The sequence below is a fragment of the Bombus flavifrons genome, unplaced genomic scaffold (genome assembly GCF_040668555.2).
Source record: "Bombus flavifrons isolate JBK064 unplaced genomic scaffold, iyBomFlav1_principal scaffold0027, whole genome shotgun sequence".
Lineage (NCBI taxonomy): Eukaryota > Metazoa > Arthropoda > Insecta > Hymenoptera > Apidae > Bombus > Bombus flavifrons.
This window is the reverse complement of record NW_027184772.1, coordinates 359,462-384,353: the sequence shown is the minus strand read 5'-3', so window position 1 is coordinate 384,353 and position 24,892 is coordinate 359,462. Positions and strand designations below refer to the sequence as shown.

General features: G+C 41.2%; 1 protein-coding gene across 1 annotated transcript; it reads left to right on the top strand.

Moving 5' to 3' along the window:
- Positions 1-11,149: 11,149 nt before the first annotated feature.
- LOC138189370 (E3 ubiquitin-protein ligase XIAP-like) lies at positions 11,150-12,357 on the top strand. The gene is made up of 4 exons (XM_069131434.1): positions 11,150-11,292; positions 11,368-11,887; positions 11,985-12,174; positions 12,251-12,357. Exons 1-4 carry the CDS (start codon positions 11,150-11,152, stop codon positions 12,355-12,357), a joined length of 960 nt encoding a protein of 319 aa, XP_068987535.1.
- Positions 12,358-24,892: the final 12,535 nt, after the last annotated feature.

The following is a 24,892-nucleotide window of genomic DNA, read 5'->3' as shown; positions in this document are numbered from 1 at the left end:
CTTCGTTAAGACCTTAACAGGGAAAACTATTACTCTTAAAGTTGAAGCTTCTGACACAATAGAGAATGTTAAAGCAAAGAACTTTTAATACCTTATGCATTAGCTTTAAAGACAAATCATTCAGAAAGTGTTCAGAATAGTTTAATTTCACTCACCTTGACTTGCAATCTGAACGAACTGTTACCTACTTCTCCAAATATATATGTTATACAAAATAAACATAATGAGGAAATTAATTTGAATATAGAAGATGAAATAAAAGATAAACTATTATTTGTAAATGAAGATGAAGGCGTAGTAAAGCTAACTTGTTCAAAAAGTAGAAAAAATGTAAGCGAACTACCTTTGCAGAGGTATGTTAGTTACTACTCTATATTATATACAAAATAATTATGATATTTTATTTTAACTGTATTGTTTGCAAAGATAAGACTGTATTCCATTCGGCTACAAGATTGAAATATTCAACACAAAGAAGATCTTGATACTACTCTTGAATATGTGCCTGAATTTAGTCCATTGCGCCAACAAAAAATTCCTCCAAATATGAATGATGAAAATGTATCTGGAGAAAATACACCAACACCACCACGTTACAGGACACCTCCAAGAGGAGCAATTTTAAATTCAGAAGAAGCAAAGATGTTTGCTTTACTAAAACATTACGGATTAGGTCAATACGTGCCTATATTTCTCGAACAAGAAGTAAATATATTATTTAATTATGTGTGTTATATATATGTAAACTCTCTAAGAGTTCAAATGCGGATAAACAAGGGGACTTTCTCTGTTTTACGGACAGCACGACTTCTTTTGTTTCACGGACAGAGCGGCTTGACTTGTTTTACGGAGAGCCATTTTCGGAGACACGCATTTCCCAAACGGACGGACAGAGATCAACATCGCAGATAGACAAGATCACAGAAGAAAGAGTAATTATTTAAAACATTGAAGACTGACGGAGAAAGAACGGTAGCTCAGGTCGTTGAAAATCGATTTTCAGGAAGACATTGCACAGAACTTCGTATTTATTGTTTACTGTTATTAATTGGTTGTTGTTTATTTAATTATTACTGTTATTGATTGTTGTTAATTATTAATTGTTGTTTACTCTTGTATTTCATTTATGTATTTTCACAATAAACTCGATTTTCAGAATCGATCCCTGAATTATCCTAGAATTGAACCTTATAAATCGATTTTCGCTACGCCATGCCGCTGAAAGTTAACTTACGTATCGTCATGAACGAGAACGCGAAAGGGGAGAAGCTAGAGAGCATAGAATCCATAAGAAGACGGAATTATTCTTTTCAGCAACAGTGAAGAAAGCCGCAAACAGTCTAACCAAGGTAGGCCAGTATAGAAATGTTAAACTCACGATGGATGACGAGACAGCAGCGCTTTATATCGATACAGACTTAAACTTCGTATTCCAAGACATGTTCCTAGACGAAGCAGAAATTACCCCCACAAGGAAAATAAAGACGGAAACCGAGAAGTCCAGTCTGGACATGGAAAGACTTCTAGAAACTCTCCAAAAACGAGATAAGCGTGAAAGAGAAGAAATAAACTTTAGTATAAAACAAATTGATGGAACTCAAGAAGCCACAGGCTGGATATCAGAGTATGAAGAAGAATGCAGTAAATATAAAATAAAAAGTGATGAGGAGAAAGTAAAAGGTTTAAAAAAGTATTTAGAGAAAACAGCAGCAAGATGGTACCAAACGAATCTGCTGAAAGCTGAAGGACACAACTGGGAAGACTGGAAGGATGCATTTCTCTAAACCTTTAACAATAAAGGTCCTTCAGTATTAAATGTTTTTGTCTTTGATCTCTTTCTTGCGGTATTTTTAAATAGAGAATATTATAAGCGATGCATAAACAGTGAAAGTATAAATAAAAGAAAAAGTAAGCTATGATTCTTATGATTTGAAATATATATATATATATATATATATATATATATATATATATATATATATATATATATATATATATATATATATATTAAATACAATTTCAAATATATATGTAATACAATTTCATTTCACTAACAATAAGGGGAATAAAACAAAGAACAATTAGTTAGATGCGGAAAATGTTAACTTTATTCAGATAAAATATGATACATAATACAAACTAATGTTTAATTAAGTAACACTTAAAATACAAAGAAAGCCAAAAAAATAGAGAAAAAATGTATTTGATTAGTTTAATATTATGTTTCTATTTGTACACTTAATTTAACGATACATGATACCATACATCTTAATGTGTGTATGTCATTGTTAAACAATTATAAAGTATATTTATATAAGAGATATGAATAAGCTAATTTTTACATGTGTATGCATTACGCCAAAAATGTACGGGTAACGGCCTTGACTTCTCTTCGGCAAATGGTGCACGTTGTGAATGCTGGCGAACAGTACTGACAAGTTGCTAGATGTCCACAAGGTAGGAACGTAATAGTCGCTTGTCGTTCCGTGCAAACTTTACACGAACGAGCATCTTTCAATGCTCGATTTTCTTGCTCCAGAGCAGCTAAAATAGTAAACAGTATATTTAAATACAATATATAATAGAATTTATTATATGTATACGGATTTCAGACAAATTAACGAATCTGTGTTTTTATTTTTATTACTTACCTACTTTCTCAGCGAGAGCTATTTCATTAGTATCATTTTCACTATTGGATCTCTCAGGACTCTCATCTGTAATTTCAATTGGTGCCTGAAATAAATATAATGTACATAAGTATATATTCTAATTATTAATTATACATATGGTTCAGGCTTTAAGTTTTTGTACTTACTTCTGCAGAAGTTTCATATAACTCCTGGCCTGTTACATTATTGACATATTCCCAGCCCCGTACTGGTAAAAAATGACCACAGCTGGGAGACGAAATCATATGTCTCTCCCATGGATCCTCTTCCGATCTCCAATTTCCTATAGTAATTCCACAATGGTAACAGGTGGTGAAATCATTTATTCCGGTGTAGAAGAAGCCTGCATGGGCTAATTCTTCACTTGTCTGTGTCATATATGTAGGCCATGTTGCGAATGAATTTAATCTGGATTCGTAAGTAGCGTATTCCAATATTGCTGCTTTCATAACATCTTTTAGTCCCAAACGGCTGAGATCATATGCCGTCGGGTTTCGTGAAAATCGATGGTCATTAAAATCAAATGACTCCTGATAATGTAAACCATAAGGACAAGATATATTTCTATTTCTTCGTCTTGTCCGTAGAACTTTAGCTGGATCTGCTACCATTGGTACATTATTACAATGTTCATTGCGGATAAATCCGCACTCTGGAGAACGCATCTCATGAATTTGCATGGGAATATCACCCACAGACCACTGACTTGCCAGCAATTGACATTCAAAGCACCTTACGATATCCGTCTCGCCTGTATAGTAGAATCCTGCAGCTGCAAGACTGACAGGGTCAATGAAAGATACAGGCCAATTTCGAAAACTCGAACGTCTTACTGCTTCAAAACGAAAATCAGCATAATTTTCTTGAACGTCACGCGGCATTTCTATCGAGAATATCTGTGGCATTGTCGACGTCGACGGTATCGGTGATGTTAAATCAATCACCCTTGCTGAAGGTTCCGGGGATGGTATATCAACCATAATTTCTGGAAGTACCATGGATGTTGAAGGTACGGCTAACTCATCCGCCGATATTGAATGAACCGACGGATTTGAATCATCTGACAATGTCGAAGGAACAGCCAGTAATTCTTCATCTTCTGAAGATTCTGTATTATGTTCCATCAAATATCGGAAGTTGATTGTAGGAATCATTGTATCCATTTTAATTGTAATTTATTGCGCCTTTAAACCTATTTAAAAGAAAAAGACATTGAAATTGAATCTACTAATTGTAGATGACTTAAGAAATATTATACGTGTACAATTGATCAAACAGAAATGTATTACAGACAAAACTTACGAATATCAGATGTTCTCGTTCCGCTTCAACAGCTCTCCAATTCTTCAAATGGAATCTTGACAAATATTTAATATCTTATTCTTGTATATTTTATATTTTTAAATTTACTAAAACTGCTCAATCGTACGAACGAGCCACACAAACTCTTCGGACATCAGTGTAATACTGAACCTTGCTGCTAGTATGTACCGAGAAGCTACTACCTGTTTTCTACAAATCTTATCCCTACCCACAGTACCCGGTAGCAATATAACCCTTCAATGCACTATAAGGCACACCCACTGCGCAGAATGGGCAAGTTGTCGCCCAATCAAATTTCATCGATGCTCCGGCCCTTACTGTACTGTGTAAAGTAAACGATGCTCGCTAGGTACAGCGTTAAAATACATCTCTTATTTACTCACATTCGAAAATGATGCCGCCTTTGAAGGAATTCTTATTTGCTCCGTTTTTACTTGGCAATATTAATACGTTGTTTAAAATATCAGTAAAAACTGCTACGGAGCCTAGAGAGCCAAAGAGAACGACAAAAATTAACAATTTATTATTAACAGATATAATAAAAGGGGGAATGATAATAGATGCTTGCTATTAGCTCCTAATAGAGTTTTCGTGATATCTCTAGTTCGACATCGTCTTCCTACAATTCTTACCGGAATCTCCATATCGTTCTGCTTCAGATTTGCAATATTCGACAAATCCTAATCGGTACATTATTTCGTTTCAGGGGCCCAGAGTCCTAATCCGGCACCTGTTTCCTGGTGGGTATAATATTTAGTAGAAGGATAATTGCTGTCGTAAACAGTATAGTCTAAATACTCAGATTAGTCTTTGGTAAACATTACTTTATGACACCCTACACCTTTTGGCGTATACCCTGCCTCGGTATTAATCATCGCAGATTATAATTAAATTATTTTTACAAATGGGACGTTTTCAGCAGTTTTTCAATATGTGAAACATCTGACTCGGGGTTTCTGGAGGAAAATACAACCGTTTGCATCATATTCTAAATTTATTTTGAGATAAAGTTCCCTCGCGATGCGAATAGTAAAACGCTGTAGCATTATGTTATTTTACATTATACATATTATATCATATTATATATATCATATATATATTATATATTATTATATCATATATATATTAATACTTTTATTAAAAGTATTAAAAGTGTTAATTGCGTATGCACGAGATGATAGTAAAAACGAAGAATAAACATATTCGGGCAAAACGCAGTATACTAAGCTTGAAAAGCAGTAATATCTTGAAGAATTACGAGGGAAACGTTCTCGTCTGACAACTGCAAAAAAGTATCGACGAAGTAAATTGACGATATGTCTATGTTTTGTTAATAAACAATACTGAAATTGCTAAAGTGAGTCCATCATTCTCATAATTGAATTTTCTGGCAGCTGTTTATATTCGTGTACAATGTAATGGCGTATATACGGTATCCGTTTACTCTCATATCGCTTGTTTTTCTAATTTTTCTTTATTTTTCTCCAGCATCCTGCATTCGTCTTATTGAGATAAATGTCATGTTGGTATGATCACTAGTTCCTACATCCAGCGTTGGTGCAAGTGCTTGACATCCTCTTCTGTTTTTCCCCGTCCGTCACGTCTTCTTTATCTGAGTATCCCGTGTGTTGTAAATGGCTGTACAAGGTGGTGAAATACACAGCATATAAAACTAATCTGTATGAATCAATTGAATATCAAAACCCAAACCAATGTAATAACAGCTTTAAACAGCATCTGAAAAACAGCATCTGAAAATAGCATCGAAGAAAGCAACTTGCGATTAAAAGAGTCGTATGTCGAAAAATGCATTGGTTTATTATAAATTAATATAAAAATATTACCCTGAACATTTTTCAATGATTTTCTACGCAATAAATAATAAATAGAATAATTCTATATAATAATTTTCTCCGTTTTCGTTTGTAACATTTACATTCTTTTTCATTTCTACAGTTCAAAAATCTCGCTTTTCATTCCATTCGGAATTTTTTCCCGAAAGACGAAATAAATATTTTCTCCCACGTACTTAACAAAGGAGGGTTAGAGGTGTTCGTAAACGTTTGCAACATTTCTCAAATTTTTTAACAGCTTTCCTGGGAAACATATTATATGATAGTTAACTAATTCTAACAAATATGCATTATGTACTTGTATGTGCAAATGAAATAATGTACATGCACTTAATTTAGAGAAATGGTGAAAAGTTATGAAATTTAGTCTAAATAAACCCTTTACTGTCTTTACTAAACTACGCAAGTTATTGTGTATGTCAAAAGATGGCATCAAGTACAAAATTCCAATCACTTGATCTCAGAGTTTAACGATGGTCGGTTGACTCCTATTACTATTTATTAAAATTGATTTCCTCAAAATATAATATAATTTATCGAAATATAATTTTCCTAATCAAAATAATATATATGTCGGAGATGAAAGGACATCGGAGGCTTCCCTTTGGAACTTCAGGAAAATCCCTTAACACCGTAATCTAGATTTTATTATAGGCGTAATTAAACAATTGCCGTCATTCGATCCGATTGTATTTGTTCGAGATTTGTGATAATGAGCTTGGGATCGAGGCGACAACCAGTCGCCGAACGTAACCGCGGTCACGGGTTTGTCTAACAAAGGTACGGAATAATTCTATAGCTCTCCTTAAAAGAAATATTTGTGACGGCACGCGACAGTAAACATTCCAACGGTTTGTGTCCCGTGGCTCGTCACACGCAGACCCTATTCTTCGAGTAAGATGATTGCCAGATGTCGATGCGTCTTCGCAGTACATGTTAGGCTAGCCTGAGGGCCTGATACAAATCTTAAGATTTAGTTGGCTAAAGTCCTTCAGACAGACAAACAATCTTTGTCCCAGCTACGGGAAGATAGGAGAGAACTATTTTTCAACGAACGGCGTCTCCCACTAGCAACTTTCCCTCGAGGGCGGCTAGCATCTTTTTCTAACCACCGATATGGAGATTGACCAATTAGCAGCAACGCCAATTTCCCTCACCTACTAAACGAAGGCTATCCTCGACGAATCCAAGGATCTCTTAGACACACCCCATCATAGTTTTCCTCTGCAGCATCATCGCGACGGAAAGTCATTCTCTCGTGAGGCAGTATTAGCGAATAACTTAGTGTCTGTACGCTCGGTGGATATTCTACGTTTCAACAAAGACTCCGACTTAGATTTTGCGAGCATATTCATCTATCATCCCGTTGACCGCGGATTCGTTATTGAACCTAGGATCATTGTCATTAGTTTCTCGAGTACCTAATTACCACGGTTACTTGTCCAATTCTATAATTATCGTATTTGCACTAGTCAATGTCATGCCCCTAACCCTAATTCTAATGTAAACCCGACATACATATATAACTTGTAATATATAATTTTTTACATTACATTTTTTATATTTCATACAAGGAAATGACGGTTAGTTTTCTTCAAAATTGACGAAATCACCGCGATTTGCGAGCTCTTAGGCTTGTTCCGACGGTGAAACGTGCGTGCATTACATTCTGCACGTATAATGGAGTGAAACGTGCACTTAAACGTCGAAATATACCAAACGGGAAGGAAATAACACTTCAAAATCGACGAAATCATCGCGATTTGCGAGCTTTTGGGCTTGTGTCTACGGTGAATCGTGCGCGCATTACATTTGGCGAGTAAAATGGAGTCAAGAGAGCGCTTGAGCGTCGAAATATCTCAAACGGGATAGAAATTACGGTTAATTTTCGGCAAAATCGACGAAATCATCGCTAGTTTCGAGCTGTTGAACTTGTTTCGACGGTGAAAGAGGCGTGCATTACATTCGGCGCGAAAAATAGAATGAAAAGATCGCTTAAACGTAGAAATATCTCAAACAGGAAGGAAATAACTGTTAGTTTTCGACAATATCGACGTTATCATCGCGATTTGCGAGCTCTTTGTCTGGTTTCGAAGGTGAAACGGGCGTGCATTACATTCGTCGCGTAAAATGAAGTGAATGGAGTGCTTAAGCGTCGAAAGATGTGAAATCGTAAGGATGTAACGCTTAATTTTCGTCAAAATCGACGAAATCATCGCGATACCAGCTGTTGTGCTTGTGTCGACAGTGAAACGTACGTGCATTACATTCGGCGCGTAAAATGGAAGAAAAGGCGCTCATAAAAGTCGAAATATCTCAAACGGGATGGAAACAACGCAGAGTTCTCTTCAAAATAGACGAAATCATCTCTACTTGCGAGCTGTTGGGCTTGTGACGAAAGTGAAACGAGAGTGCATTAAATTCAGCCCTCACAATGTAGTGAAAAGAGCTCTTAAACGTCGAAATATGACAAACGCGAAGGAAATGACACTTAGTTTTCGTGAAAATCGACGAAATCATCGAGATTTGCTAGCTGTTGGGCTTCTTTCTACGCTGAAACGGTCGGGCATTTCATTAGCAGCGTAAAATGGAGTGAGAGGACGGCTCATTCGTTGAAAAATCTCAAACGGGAGGGAAATGACGGTTAATTTTCGACAATATCAACGAGATCATTGCGATTTGCGAGCTGTTGGGCTTGTGTCGACAGTGAAACTGGGGTGCATTGCATTCCGCGCGTTAGTGGAATGAATTGTGCTCTTAAACGTCGAAATATGACAAACGCGAAGGAAATGACACTTAGTTTTCGTCAAAATCGACGAAATCATTGCGATTTGCGAGCTGTTGGGCTAGTGTCGACGGAGAAGCGAGAGTGCATTACATTCGGCGCGTAAAATGGAAGAAAAGGCGCTCATAAAAGTCGAAATATCTCAAACGGGATGGAAACAACGCATAGTTCTCTTCAAAATAGACGAAATCATCTCTACTTGCGAGATGTTGGGCTTGTGACGAAAGTGAAACGAGAGTGCATTAAATTCAGCGCTCACAATGTAGTGAAAAGAGCTCTTAAACGTCGAAATATGACAAACGCGAAGGAAATGACACTTAATTTTCGTCGAAATCGACGAAATCATCGAGATTTGCTAGCTGTTGGGCTTCTTTCTACGCTGAAACGGTCGGGCATTTCATTAGCAGCGTAAAATGGAGTGAGAGGACTGCTCATTCGTTGAAAAATCTCAAACGGGAGGGAAATGATGGTTAATTTTCGACAATATCAACGAGATCATTGCGATTTGCGAGCTGTTGGGCTTGTGTCGACAGTGAAACTGGGGTGCATTGCATTCCGCGCGTTAGTGGAATGAATTGAGCTCTTAAACGTCGAAATATGACAAACGCGAAGGAAATGACACTTAGTTTTCGTCAAAATCGACGAAATCATCGCGATTTGCGAACTGTTGGGCTTGTTTCGACGGTGAAAGTGTCGTGCATTTCATTCGGCGCGTGAAATGGAGCGTAGTGGGCGGATAAACGTCGAAATATCACAAACGGGGAAGAAATAACGCTTCGATTTCTTCAAAATCGACGAAATCATTGCTACTTGCGAGCTGTTGGGCTTGTTATAACGGTGACACTGGAGTGCATTGCATTCGGCGCGTAAAATGGAATGAAAAGAGCGCTGAAACATCGAAATGTCTCAAACGGCAAGGAAACAATGCTTAGTTTTCGTCGGAATAAACGAAATAACGCGATTTGCGAGCTGTTGGGCTTGTGTCGATGGTGAAACGGGCGGGCTTTACATTTGGTGCGTTAAATGGAGTGAAAAGAGCGCATAAACGTTGAAATATCTCAAACGCGAAGAAAATGACGGGTAGTTTTCTTCAAAATCGACGAATTCATCGTGATTTGCTAGCTGTTGGACTTGTGTCGACGGTGAAACCTGCATGCATTAAATTCGGCGCGTGAAGTGGAGTGAAAAGAGTTCTTAAACGTCGAAATATCTCAAACGGAAAAGAAATGACGGTGAGTTTCCGTCATAATCGATGAAATAATCGCGATTTGCGAACAGTTAGGCTTGTTTTGACGGTAAAAGTGTCTTGCATTTCATTCGGAGCGTAAAATGGAGCGAGAGTAAATATCATCTCGGCTGTGTAAAACAATGGCTAATTCACGCGAAGAGTTGTTACGCGCCAAAAATTCTAACCCTAACCCGACATCAGAAGTGGGATCAGAACCGCTTATAGTGATACAAGAGCAGATGGCCCTTATGCACGAGTTAATTTAGACGATAGCGCTAAAACCGAGGGAGCAGGAACCGAGTGTAAAACCCGAAAAATTTTCGCTACCGCGTTTTAACCCCGAAATCGCGGGTGCCGACCCAGCTGCGTGGTGCGCGACTGTTAGTGTAATTATGGAAAAAAGACCTCTACAAGACGACGAGATATATCTCACTATAAGTCGTGCTCTAGAGGGTACAGCAGCACAGTGGCTTATCCATGTTCCGGTCAGTGGTTTTACTTGGATAAAATTTACGGGACATTTTCTTGCGCGTTATGGTGGCACGGAGACGGCAACCTCAGCGCTAATGAGGATGTTCAATGAACCACCACTGAAGGGCGAAACCACGGCGGCTTTTGGTAATCGTCTTCACTCCACTGTCTTTTGTCCACTGTCTGCATTAATGGTCTCACATTGGAGATAATTTTTCATGTCCTTGCTGATGATTACTTAAAATACGATATCATGATTGGTCGCGAGAATTTAAGCCAACGATTCGACGTAAATATCACGCAGAATAACCTCGTTATTTGTAAAACAAAGATAATTAACACCTGTGGTAAAGTTGCGGAAGATGCGGTCAACATTAACGAGATCAACACTGATGTAGTTGGTAACAATAAAGATCGATTAATCTCTGTTCTCGAAAAATTTAAAGAATCATTCTTTACGGGTTTCCCGCGTAATCGCGTAAGTAGGGGCCAGTTAGAAATACGGCTGATTGATCCCAACGTCGTCGCGCAAAGAAGCCCTTACAGGCTTAGCGAGGAAGAGCGAAGAATAGTACGTGAGAGAATAGCCGAATTAATTAATTTAATTAATTAATGCACCAGCCGTTTTCCAGAGAGCCATTTTCAAAGCCTTAGGCGACCTCGTGAACACCTGATATTCGTAATTTTGTCTCTAATACGTTTTTGTTTGATCGATTGTACACGTATAATATTTCTTAAGTCATCTACAATTAGTAGATTCAATTTCAATGTCTTTTTCTTTTAAATAGGTTTAAAGGCGCAATAAATTACAATTAAAATGGATACAATGATTCCTACAATCAACTTCCGATATTTCATGGAACATGATGCAGAATCTACAGAAGATGAAGAATTACTGCCTGTTCCTTCAACATTGTCAGATGATTCAAATCCGTCGGTTCATTCAATATCGGCGGTTGAGTTAGCCGTACCTTCAACATCCATGGTACTTCCTGAAATTATGGTTGATATACCATCCCCTGTACCTTCAGCAAGGGTGATTGATTTAACATCACCGATACCGTCGATGTCGACAATGCCACCGATATTCTCGATAGAAATGCCGCCGGTTCCATCCACATCGCGTGACGTTCAAGAATATTATGATGATTTTCGTTTTGAAGCAGCAAGGCGTTCAAGTTTTCGAAATTGGCCTGTGTCTTTCATTGACCCTGTCAGTCTTGCAGCTGCAGAATTCTATTATACTAGAAACTTTGATGTCGTTAGATGCTTTGAATGTCAATTGGTGGCAAGTCAGTGGTCAGTGGTTGATATTCCCATGCAAATTCATGAGATGCGTTCTCCAGAGTGCAGATTTATCCGCAATGAACATTGTAATAATGTACCAATCGGAGCAGATCCTGCTAAAGTTCGACGGACAAAACGAAAAAATAGAAATATATCTTGTCCTTATGGTTTACAATATCAGAAGGCATTTGATTTTAATGACCATCGATTTTTAAGACATTCAAGAAACCCGACGGCATATGAACTTAGCCGTTTGGGACTAAAAAGAGTTAAGAAGCTACGAATCCAGATTAAATTCGTTCACAACATGGCCTACATATATGACACAGACAATTGAAGAATTAGCCCATGCAGGCTTCTACTAGACCGGAATAAATGATTGCACTACATGTTACCATTGTGGAATTGGTATAGGAAGTTGGAGAGCAGAAGATGATCCATGGGAACAGCACGCAATTTCGTCTCCCAGCTGTTGTTATTTATTAACAGTACGAGGCTGGGAATATGTTAATAAAGTAACAGGCCAGGAGTTATATGAAACTGCTGAAGGTGCAAGTATAAAAACTTATACCCTGAACAATATATATAACATTGTGTATAATGAATAATTGCAATACATACTTATGTACAGTATATTTATTTCAGGCAGCAATACAAATTGCAAATGGGAATCCTGAGAGATCCACTAGTGAAAATGATACTAATGAAATGACTCTCGTTGGGAAAATTGGTAAGTGATAAAAATGAAAACACATATTCGTTAATTTGTATGAAATCCGTATACATATAATAAATTCCATTATATATTACATTTAAATACACTGATTACTATTTTAGCTGCTCTGGAGCAAGAAAATCGACAACCAGTCGCCGAACGTAACCGCGGTCACGGGTTTGTATAACAAAGGTATTGCATAATTCTATAGCTGTCCTTAAAAGAAATATTTGTGACGGCACGCGACAGTAAACATTCCAACGGTTTCTGTCCCGTGGCTCGCCACACGCAGACCCTATTCTTCGAGTAAGATGATTGCCAGATGTCGATGCGTCTTCGCAGTACATGTTAGGCTAGCCTGAGGGCCTGATATAAATCTTAAGATTTAGTTGGCTAAAGTCGTTCAGACGGACAAACAGTCTTTGTTCCAGCTACGGGAAGTTAGGAGAGACCTATTTTTCAACGAACGGCGTCTCCCACTAGCAACTTTCCCTCGAGGGCGGCTAGCATCTTTTACTAACCACCGATATGGAGATTGACCAATTAGCAGCAACGCCAATTTCCCTCACCTACTAAACGAAGGCTATCCTCGACGAATCCAAGGATCTCTTAGACACACCCCATCATAGTTTTCCTCTGCAGCATCATCGCGACGGAAAGTCATTCTCTCGTGAGGCAGTATTAGCGAATAACTTAGTGTCTGTACGCTCGGTGGATATTCTACGTTTCAACAAAGAGTCCGACTTAGATTTTGCGAGCATATTCATCAATCATCCCGTTGACCGCGGATTCGTTATTGAACCTAGGATCATTGTCATTAGTTTCTCGAGTACCTAATTACCACGGTTACTTGTCCAATTCTATAATTATCGTATTTGCACTAGTCAATGTCATACATATATAACTTGTAATGTATAATTTTTTAATTAAAATGTTAACCATTCCTAGTCACCTGGTTTGTTAACAGGTTTATTTAGTTATTTTATTTATCCATTTATTTCTTGTATTTGTTAATAAAATATAACATGTATTCTTGCCCTTTTCTCCCAATTATTTCCTCTTCGCCATGATGTCGTATGTTGTTATTTTTATTTTGGATCCATCAGATGATTTCGCAATTAATTCAGTTTATTAATTAGTTTTATTCAATTATTTTATAAATTTCTCCTTTGTCTTGTTGGTTGATTAAAATATATCTTCCTATTGTTCCATTTATTCTCTTTTACTATTATGTGGTACATAATTATTTTAATTTCTGGATGTTACCTGCTTATTCGATTTACTAGTTGGTTTTATTTAATAATTTGTTTTGCATTTGCATATCCCATGTTCGCTAATTAATTGTAGTATATTTTCCTGTCGTCGGATATAATTGTTCTGGTTCCAGGTTGATTGTTAGTTGGTATAGGTTATGCTATACTCTTTATATTTACTACTTCGTTAGAATATCTATTTCTATTTTATTATTTGTTATTTACCCTCATATGCTAATTCTATATATATAATTACGTTTAATTAATCTTTTATTAAAGTATTTCCATTTTCGTTGTACCGTGCGTTTGTTTCGGGTGTTCGAATTGTCACTCGCGTTGTTTGTATATTGTGACTTTCTGTTTTTCGTTACCGTACGTGCGGAGCGCGGGGCGTGACAATAGCATTTTACGTTGTAACGGGCTTGTTCCGAATTTCAAAAAGGAGTGTACAGCATTCGGCGTGCAAAATGGAATAGCATTACATTTCGCGCGTAAATAGTGTGAAAAGAGCGCTTAAACGTCGAAATATATCAAACGGGGAGGAAATAACTCTTAGTTTTCGCCAAAATCGACGAAATCATCGCGATTTGCGAGCTGTTGCGCTTGTATCAAAGGTGAAAGATGCGTGCATTACCTTCCGCACGTAAAATGGAGTGAAAAGAGCGCTGGAACTTCGAAATATCTCAAACGGGATGGAAATGACACATAGTTTTCGACAATATCGACGTTATCATCGTGATTTGCGAGCTCTTGGGCTGGTTTCGAAGGTGAAACGGGCGTGCATTTCTCCCAGCATGTAAATTCGGGTGAACAGAGCGCATAAACGTCGATATATCTCCAACGGTAAGGAAATGACTCAAAGTTTTCGTCAAAATCGAGGAAATCATCGAGATTAGCGACATGTTGAGCCTGCTTGGACGGTGAAACAGGCGTGCATTACATTCGTCGCGTAAAATGGAGTTAAAGGAGCTCATAAACGTCGAAATATCTGAAACGGGAAGGAAATCACCGTTAATTTTCGACAATTTCGACGAAATCATTCCGATTTGCGAGCTCTTGGGCTGGTTTCAACGGTGAAGCTGGAGTGCATTACATTTAGCGCGTAAATAGAGTCAAAAGAGCGCTTAAACGTTGAAAAATCTATAACGGGATGCAAACAACGCTCAGTTTTCTTCAAAATAGACGAAATCATCGCTGTTTGCGAGATGTTAGGATTGTGTCGACGGTGAAACGGGCGTGCATTAAATTCAGCGCGTACAATGTAGTGAAAAGAGCGCTTAAACCTTGTAATATCTTTAACGGGATGGAAATGACGCATAGTTTTCGTCAAAATCGACGAAATCATCGCTATTTGCGAGATGTTAGGATTGTGTCGACGGTGAAACGGGCGTGCATTAAATTCAGCGCGTACAATGTAGTGAAAAGAGCGCATAAACTTTGAAATTTCTCAAACTCGAAGGAAATGACGGTCAATTTTCGATACAATCGACGATGTCCGGCTCTATTTGCAAGCTTTTGGGCTCGTTCCGAAGATGAAACGGGCGTACATTAAACTCTGCACTTAAAATGGAGTGATAAGGACGCTTAAACGTCGAAATATCTCAAGCGGGTAGGAAATGACTCCTAGTTTTCTGCAAAATCGACGAAATCATCGCGGTTTGCGAGCTGTTGAGCTCGTGTCGACTGTGAAACCTGCCTGCACTACATTCGGTGCGTAATATGGAGCGAAACGATTGCTTAAACGTCGAAATATCTCAACCGGGAAGGAAACAAACGCTTAGTTGTCGTCGGAATAGACTAAATCATCGCTATTTGCCAGCTGTTGAGCTTGTGCCGACGGTGAAACATGCATGCCTTGAATTCGGCGCGTAAAACGGAGTGAGAAGATCGCTTAAACGTCGAAATATCTCAAACGGAAAGGAAACAACGATTAGCTTTCGTGGGAATAGACGAAGTAATCGCGATTTCCGGGCTGTTGGGCTTGTTTCGACGCAGAAACAGTCGGGTATTACATTCGGCGCGTAAAATGGAGGGAAAGGAGCGCTTAAATGTCGAAATATCTGAAACGGGAAGAAAGTAACGCTTAATTTACGTCAAAATCGACGAAATCCAGCTCCATTTGCGAGCTGTTGGGCTTGTTTCGACGCTGAAACGGGCGGGCATTACATTTCGTGCGTTAAATGGAGTGAAAAGGGAGCATAAACGTTGAAGTATCTCAAACATGTAGGAAATGACGGGTAGTTTTCTTCAAAATCGACGAATTCATCGTGATTTGCGAGCTGTTGAGCTTGTGTCGACGGTGAAACCTGCATGCATTACATTACGCGCGTAAAACGGAGTGAAAAGATCGCCTAAACGCCGAAATATTTCAAGCGGGAAGGAAATGACTCATAGTTTTCTGCAAAATCGACGAAATCATCGCGGTTTGCGAGCTGTTGGGCTTGTGTCGACGGTGAAACCTGCATGCATTACATTCGGCGTGTAAAACGGAGTGAAAAGATCGCTTAAACGTCGAAATATCTCAAACGGGAAGGAAATAACAGTTAGTTTTCGACAATGTCGACGTTATCATCGCGATTTGAGAGCTCTCTGTCTGGTTTCGAAGGTGAAACTGGCGTGCATTATATTCGCCGCGTAAAATGAAGTGAAAAGTGCGCTTAAACGTCGAAATATCTCAAACGGGATGGAAGTTACGCTTTGTATTCGTCAAAATCGACGAAATCATCGCCCTATGCGAGCTGTTAGGGTTGTGTCAACGGTGAAACTAGAGTGCATTACATTTCGCTCGTAAATAGAGTGCAAAGGGCGCTTAAACGTCGAAATATCTCAAACGGGAAGGAAATAACTGATAGTTTTGTCAAAATCGACGAAATCATCGATACTTGCGAGCTGTTGGGCTTGTGTCGACGGTGAAACGAGCGTGCATTACATTCCGCGCGTGAAATAAAGTGAAAACGGCGCTAGAACGTAGAAATATCTCAAACGGGAAGGAAATAACGATTAGTTTTCGTCAATGTCAACGAAATCAACTGCAATTCCTTGAGGGCATCCAGTAATAAGATGCATTTAAATGACAGGGTTTACAGGTGGTGGGCTTACCTACAAACTTTTACCTTTGACATTATGTATCGGGAAGGCAAACGAATGGCTCACGTCGGTTCCTTTTCGCGGAACCCCGTTGACTCGGATCACCGTACGATCCACAAAATTGCCGAAAAAGAAATCAATCTGGCCGAAATCTCCGAAGATTGGCTCTTGGCGGAGCAACGTCGCGATCCCCAAATTACGGAAATCGTCGATAAGTTGCGGAACGATGAGCTTGCAGATGATATCGCGAATACGTGTGAACTGCGATCCGGTACCCTTTACCGTAAACTACAACGAAAAGGCAGAACTCTCTGCTTGCCCATTGTCCCAAGAGGTTTTAGGTGGTAAGTGATCAACTATGTACACCAGTCGATTATGCACTTAGGATGGGATAAAACGCTCGAGAAACTGTACTAGTATTACTTTTTAGAAGGAATGGCGAAATACTTTCGCAAATTCGTTGAGAACTGTCATGCTTGTCGAGTTTCAAAGGCTAGCTCAGGCAAGACACTAGCCGAAATACATCCCATGCCCAATACCAGCATACCTTGTCACAGGGTTTATATGGATATAACGGGCATACTACGCGGTAAAAGCGACTCGAAGGAATATGTCACTGTGTTGGTCGACGCCTTCACCAAATTCGTATATTTGCACCATACCCGTAGGATAGACTTCGTTAATACCATTAAAGCGCTTATATAGCTCCGCTATATTTTTATTCGTAAGTGCTAAATGCGGCTTCGTGAAACAAAGCGCTACGCAGTTAAAGCGCAACACGACGTGCCCAATCCGTCATCGACATCTTCGCGCTCCTTCCGCCGAATTTCTCGGAGGAGCATACTCGTGCCAGCCGCGGCGACACATCTAATGAATACACGCTAGTGGGGATGTGGATGGGCAACGAAGGGAAGAATCATTTCGATCTGAGAAAAAAACGGACATTTTACCGCGAGCCGCGAAGCGCGAAGGGTGAAAGAAAACGAGTCAGCTATCGATCAATCGTCGCTGTTGTTGATCGTCGTTAAGTATCAACTGTTGTTAACTGTTAATTGTTATTCATTGTTATCAAGTTTAATAAATGTTATTGGTTGAACATACCCGAGTGCACTTCAGTACCTATTACACCATACACCTCAATTGGTGACCCTGACGTGAGTTAATGTTAAAGAGGTGACTGTGATAGTGACCTGAGACTCTAAACGGCGCGAATTTAAACTGCTGTGCGATGGCAAATACCGACGGGACCGCGAACGGCGCACAACGAGTCCACCCAGTAATCAGCATGGCCCCGCTGCAGCCCTCGGAGGTCACGGCGTGCTTCACGCTTCTGGAAATGCAATTCGAGGACATGGATCTTACGGACGACAACCGAAAGTTCGTGACCCTCGCCAGGTGCCTCGGCGGCCGGTATCTATTGCATATCGAGGACGTGAAGAGGAGGATACCAAGGCGGAACAATACCATAAGTAAAAAAACGAGATCATCGAGAGTTGGCTGATACACCCAGCACGATGTAACGCAGGCTGCTGACCTTCGAAGTGATGGGCGACCAAAAGCCGATCCAATTCCACCAACACCTAAGAAGACTAGCCGATCGAATCTACGAGACACATTTGTTAAGAAGACAGAAGGTCGCCGTGATCAAGACCGATCGAGCGGGAGGCGAACAGCGAGATCGCCCCCCACGGAATCGTCAGATTACAGGTTCTCCAGAATAGAGGCACAAATCGAGGCACTGCGCCTCGACCGGCGCCCCTACCAGCGTCCAAACACGAGACGGTACGGACCGCGCCCGAGAGATGTGTAACAGGACTCCGGTCATTGTTACTACCACGCGACGTTCCGAGCGCGCGCGAAGAAGTGCCGCCAACCTTGTACATGGAGGCAGAGAAACGAGACCGGCCGTCTGTAAACGCGACAAGTCACGACGGCCTAACATCCCGCCGCATATTCGTGAGGGACAGGAACTCAAAAACCTCCTTCCTAGTGGACACCGGCGCCGACGTATGTGTATTTCCGCGCAACAAAATACACGGGCCCGCGAACAAAGTTCAACAAAGTACGAATTGTTCGCGTCTAACGGGTCACGCATCGCGACCTACGACACCACTCTAGTGTCTCTCGACTTGGCATTGCGTCGAGCGATGAAATGGCGTTTCTGTATAGCGGACGTCGAAACACCCATCATCGTAGTGGATTTCCTCAGTCACTACGAATTATGGGTGGACGCGAGGAATAAACGCCTTATAGATTCTACTTCGAACCGGTCAACGAGAGGATACACGCCCGCGACGGCGTCGACCAAGACAATTATCGGAGAATCGACGTATCACCGACTCCTCTCTGAATTTCCGGAACTAACCCACCCACCGGCTTTCGGGCGAGAGAAAACTGTTCACGGTGTGGTACATCACATCGAAATCACACCAGGCCCGCCTGTCCACAGCAAACCCCGCCGACTCGCACGTGACCGTCATAAACAGGTTAAGACGGAGTTCGAAGTCATGATTGAGCAAGGCGTGATGCAGCCATCGAGAAGCCCATGGGCATCATCCTTGCACGTCGTTTCAGAAAAGGACGGAGGGATTCGACCGTGCGGCGAATACCGGGCGTTGAACGCCCGCAGCATCCCGGACAGATATACACCGCCGCACATAGAGGATTTCGCACAGAACTTACATGGTAAGCGCATTTTCTCCAAAATCGACCACGTTCGCGCTTATCATCAAATTCCGATCGCGCCGGAAGACGTCGAGAAAACAGCCATAACGACACCGTTCGGTCTGTTCGAAGCGACCAACATGATGTTCGGGTTTCGGAACGCCGCGCAAACGTGTCAGAGATTCGTAGACGAAATCGTACGAGGCCTTGATTTCGTCTACGCATACATAGACGATTTCCTCGTAGCTTCCGAGAATGACGTGCAACACCGCGAATACTTGCGGGTCCTGTTTCAACGCCTCAACGACTACGGGGTCGTTATTAATACCGCGAAGTGCGAATTCGGCGTCCGCGAAATTCAATTCCTAGGTTATACTGTAACGGCCGAAGAAATAGAGCCGCTGGCTGAACGCGTGGACGCCATCGCAAAAGTGCCGCTACCCGCGACCGTTAAATATCTTCGAAGATTCCTCGGTATGATTAACTTTTACAGACGTTTCATACCGAGGGCCGCGCACACTCTCCGACCACGCAACGATATATTGAAAGGCACAACGAAGCGCAACGCGTCTATTGAGTGGCCCGAGCACGCCGAAAAAAGCTTCCGCGAGTCGAAACGCGTCTTGGCCGACGCGACAATGTTAGCGCACCCGATCCCCGGCGCGCCCCTTAGCCTCGCGGTGAACGCATCCGACTACGCTATTGGTGCGGTATTTCAGCAGCGCGTCAACGATTGTTGGCAACCACTTTGCTTTATGACACAAATGCTATGCCCCGCGCAACGGAAATACAGCGCGTATGATCGGGAATTGCTGGAGATGTACTACGCGGTTAAACGCTTCCGACATGCCGTCGAAGGTAGAAAATTCACGATCACAATTATATCACAAACCCCTTATTTACGCGTCCAAGCAGAACCCCGGTAAGTGTTCGCCAAGAGAGTTCCGACATCTGGACTACGTCGGACAGTTTACGACGGATATCCGACATATAAAAGGGGTAGAGAACAACGTAGCCGATACTCTATCTCGCATCGAAGCGATCGGGAAACCTGTAGACCACCACAAGCTAGCTGCAGCGCAAGGGAAGCTGCATAGCGAGCTGCGCGAAATTATCAACACTGGATCGAGCGCGCTGCATTTGAAAAAGGTACGATTTCCCGATCACGACGTCGAGTTATATTGCGGTATTACAGCCGAGACCGTGCGACCGTACGTACCGGAACCGTTACGGCGCATCGTATTCCAATCACTACATGGAATTTCACATCCGGGGATGCGTGCCACGCGAAAATTGGCTTCGTCTGGCCGTCCATAAAGAAAGATCGCCGAACGTGGACACGACAATGCATACCGTGTCAGCGCAATAAAGTCACCAGACACGTATTCTCGCCTGCCGGAACGTTAGCAGGCCGGTTCGAGCATATACACTTAGTCATCATCGCCATGCAATATTCGCAAGGATAAGGGTATTCTCTAACGTATATCGATCGTTTTCCGCGTTGGCCCAATGCCATTCCTATCGCCGATATGGCTTCGGCCCTCCTTTCTACCTGGACATCTCGTTTCGGCGTACCTTTGAAAATTACTTCTGATCCAGGACGTCAATTCGAATCGCGTTTATTCGAGGAATTATGCCGGTTGCTCGGCGTCAAACATCTGCGTACAACGGCCTACCATCCAGCGTCTATCGGGATGGTAGAACGCCGACACAGACAACTAAAGGCGGCGATTAAATACCACGACACGTGCAACTGGGTCGGAATTCTGCCAATCGTCTTATTAGGTATCAGAACCGCGATAATGGAGGACCTAAACGCAACGCGGCCGAAATGATTTACGGCACCGGCATACGTCTGCCGTCGGAATTCTTTTTGCCAACTAGTCAACGGGCCAACTCGGAATACGCGAATCGGCTAAGAGAACGTATGGAGAGGGTGAGACCACACCCGGTTACGCGTCATGGCGAAAAGAAAACTTTCATTTTCAGAGAATTAGAGACGTCGCCATATGTATTCATGCGCCATGGCGCGATTGGAGGACCATTACATCCGCCGTAAGATGGACGTATAAAGTTATACAGAGAGGGGATGAGACATATACGGTAAAAATAAATAATCGCGACGTAACGGTTTCCGTAGATCGGTTGAAGCCCGCGTTCGTCATTCCCGAAGACATCGAGCAAGGAACCGCCGAGACTCGCAACGTGCTAATTTCGGTAGAGCAAACGAATGTTCGCGACGAAAGCGGTGTGGACCCCAATAACAAAACGACGAACGAAGAAAATACCAGGAATAGATACGTTACGCGGTCTGGGCGAACTGTCCGATTTCCCGATCGCCTTCAGGCAGGTTTCGGATAAGCGTTAGGAACCGGCGAACGTCCACACCGCTTTGTAATATTTATATATTCTTTTAATTATGTAGAGTTATCACTGGAAAGGGGTACTGTAGCGCCACGGATCACGGAGCTTTCCAACGGCTTCGTGAAACAAAGCGCTACGTCGTTAAAGCGCAACACGACGTGCTCAATCCGTCATCGACATCTTCGCGCTCCTTCCGCCGAATTTCTCGGAGGAGCATACTCGTGCCAGCCGCGGCGACACATCTAATGAATACACTCTAGTGGGGATGTCGATGGGCAACGAAGGGAAGAATCATTTCGATCTGAGAAAAAAACGGACATTTTTCCGCGAGCCGCGAAGCGCGTAGGGTGAAAGAAAACGAGTCAGCTATCGGTTGTTACGTTCTTGTTTGATTGAATTAATTTTAAACAGTTGAATTCGCAAGATTTTTTTTTTATTTATTTATTTTAATTTTTATTTGTTTTTTGTGTTGTTTTAATTTATTTTAATTCAATTTAGCTCGATTTATACGGTAGTTGCTGCCACCAGAAATAGTCTAAGGACTATTTCGATTGGAGAAATTTCTTTCGATTGTTTATTAATTGATTATTCGCTCGGTAGCGTTAATTAATATTCAGGCTACTGATAATTAGTTTCCACGTTTCTGCTAACCTGCTATGCGCAGGGATACTGGCACGGGAGAGGATTAAAGTTGTATGCAATGGATATTTGTCCTCGTTGAACGGATCGAATCGCTTAAGTAGCTATTCACATATATATATATATATATTTTAATAATTGGTGATAAGTAGACTGGATTCAGTTCCCGGATGTGCCGAAATTGTCAGAGTAGAAGAAAATTTTACAAAATTGAGTTCTTACCTTGTAAAGTAGGTTGCGTCAGGGGCCATCACCTTGTAATGGTCGTTGGAGGTTTAATTATTCAACTCGGGTATAACCTTTTATCGAATTTCTACTTTATTTATTTATTTATTTATTTATTTTGATAAGCACTTACAAATATCTAACCGGATTAATATCGCAATTTTATTTTAACAACGAAAATGAGGACTTTAAGAATCTCTAACTCGCTCGCGACTCTCCCTCTTTTTCTTTATTTTATAATGAATGGCTAAATACCGTCGAAACGCTAAGTGTTGATGAACGTTATGATGAGCTTGCGCCGTAAGAAATTACAATGGAATGAGAGTTGACAACAAAATAATAAGCCGAAACGTAACGTACAATTAGCGACAAAATACTGGAATGAGAATCTAACGTACAATTAGCGACAAAATACTGGAATGAGGATCTTGCTCTATGTTGCTACGCTTATTTATAATGCCATCCCCCACGGGGTGGTGGTCCACTGGGGGTATGCTTCCGTGGGAATCGGGACGTTGCAGTTTTGGGTTTCCTGAGATCGTACGTGAGAGAATGTGAATTCTGTAATCGTTGATGTCTCCTTTGCTTCGTTATCTTGTCTTTTAACTTCCAGATTCCCATCGGTCCTATTTTCTGCTGAGGTAGCGTCTAGGAGACTTGAAGGGGTCCATGCTGATCTAGTCTTTTCTCGAGAATTTTTATGTGAGTACTGTGCGAATAATTTTTGTTCTTTGGCGTGTGGAAGGGCCGGTGGCTGGAGTCTCATTATTATATCGACATTTGCTCGGGCAACACGCGTAGTCCGCTGTTCTCCCAAAACGAGGTCCTCCTCCTTCGAGTTATTTTACGTAAGTTTGGTTCGAGTGGATATTTGCATATTATGGTTGTTTTCGTGATTTTGATCTCTTTTCCTTTTTTTGTGTTGTTTCATTAGGCTTCGGTGATTGACGTTCGAACAATGTTTGTGGAGGCGTTTCTATCGGAGGTTCTCACGCAGATTTCCATGGTGCGTATTTTATCTTGTTTTTTTTTTGTCCGTTTAATTCGTCCTGTTTTGTTCTATTTAAGCGGTGTTGTGTCGTTTCAGCACAAGAGAAAGAGGAATTCCGAAGAATCCGTGGGCGACTCGGAAAGACCCCTCAAACGCATGCGGCGTTGTGATGAACCACAAGTATCAGGGTGGTCGGAGGATCTTTCCGACATCGATCCGGAGCCCGTGGATTTCCCGTCGGAATTGAATTTTGACAGTCTTGCAGATGGGAGTTTCTCCGATGTAGAGACCGTCGTGTTGGAGTGGGAACCCCCTCTGGTTGAAGCTATTGACACTGATCGTTGTGTGAAAGTTCGTTTTGCCGACGAAATTCCGGTAGAGGTTTTGGAGGCACATCTTCGTCACCATGCTTCTGGGAGAAAGGGAATTTCCCCTGTTGTGCGTTATTGGTGTATGTGTAAATTCAGCGAACTTTGCCCTGGAGCTCCTTGCTTCGATTTTGATTTAGTCTAACTGATTGTTTTGGATATATATATGTATATATATATATATATATATATATATATATATATATATATATATATATATATATGTCGGAGATGAAAGGAAAGCCGAAGCCGTTCCTTGGAAATTTTGGGAACATCTTCTAGTAGTCTAGCCCGGATTTTATCATAGCTGTAATTGTTCGAGATTTGTGATATCAAGATTGGGTTCGAGGCGACAATTGGTCGCCGAACGTAGCCACGGTCACGGGATGGATGTTTTATCTAACGGAGGTCTGGAGTGGTTGTATGTGTTCTCCGAGAAATGTGGTTGTGGCGGCATGCGACCTCGAGAGCGGGCCTAGCCACGTGTGATGTTGCCTCGGAGGTGCCGATGCAATGGGACATACATTGTATTAGTAATCAAAACTCCAGGCAGAAACTGCCTAGCAACGGCGTTTGGAACTTTCTCGATGCTTCCAACGAGTGTGCCTAGCAACGGCGTTTGGAACCTTCTCGATGCTTCCAAACGGGTATAGAAAACAAAATGCAATCGTACAGGGAGAAAAATCTCCACGAGACTGGCATTCGTCTTATGACTGCTTTAGAGAGGGACACGTCGTGTTTCTGTGCTTAAGATCAGTCTACGCTTAGTAAGGGGTCATCCCGTTGATCGTGGATTCGTTTGAACTCAAATTATTGTTTATAACGATTATTAACTTATTGTTTGTAAACCATATTATTCATTGAACTTACTATCCGTTAAACGTATTATTCATTAGCTTTATTATCTGTTAGACTTACTAACCGTTCAACTTATTATCCACTAACTTTATTATTTGCTTAATTTATT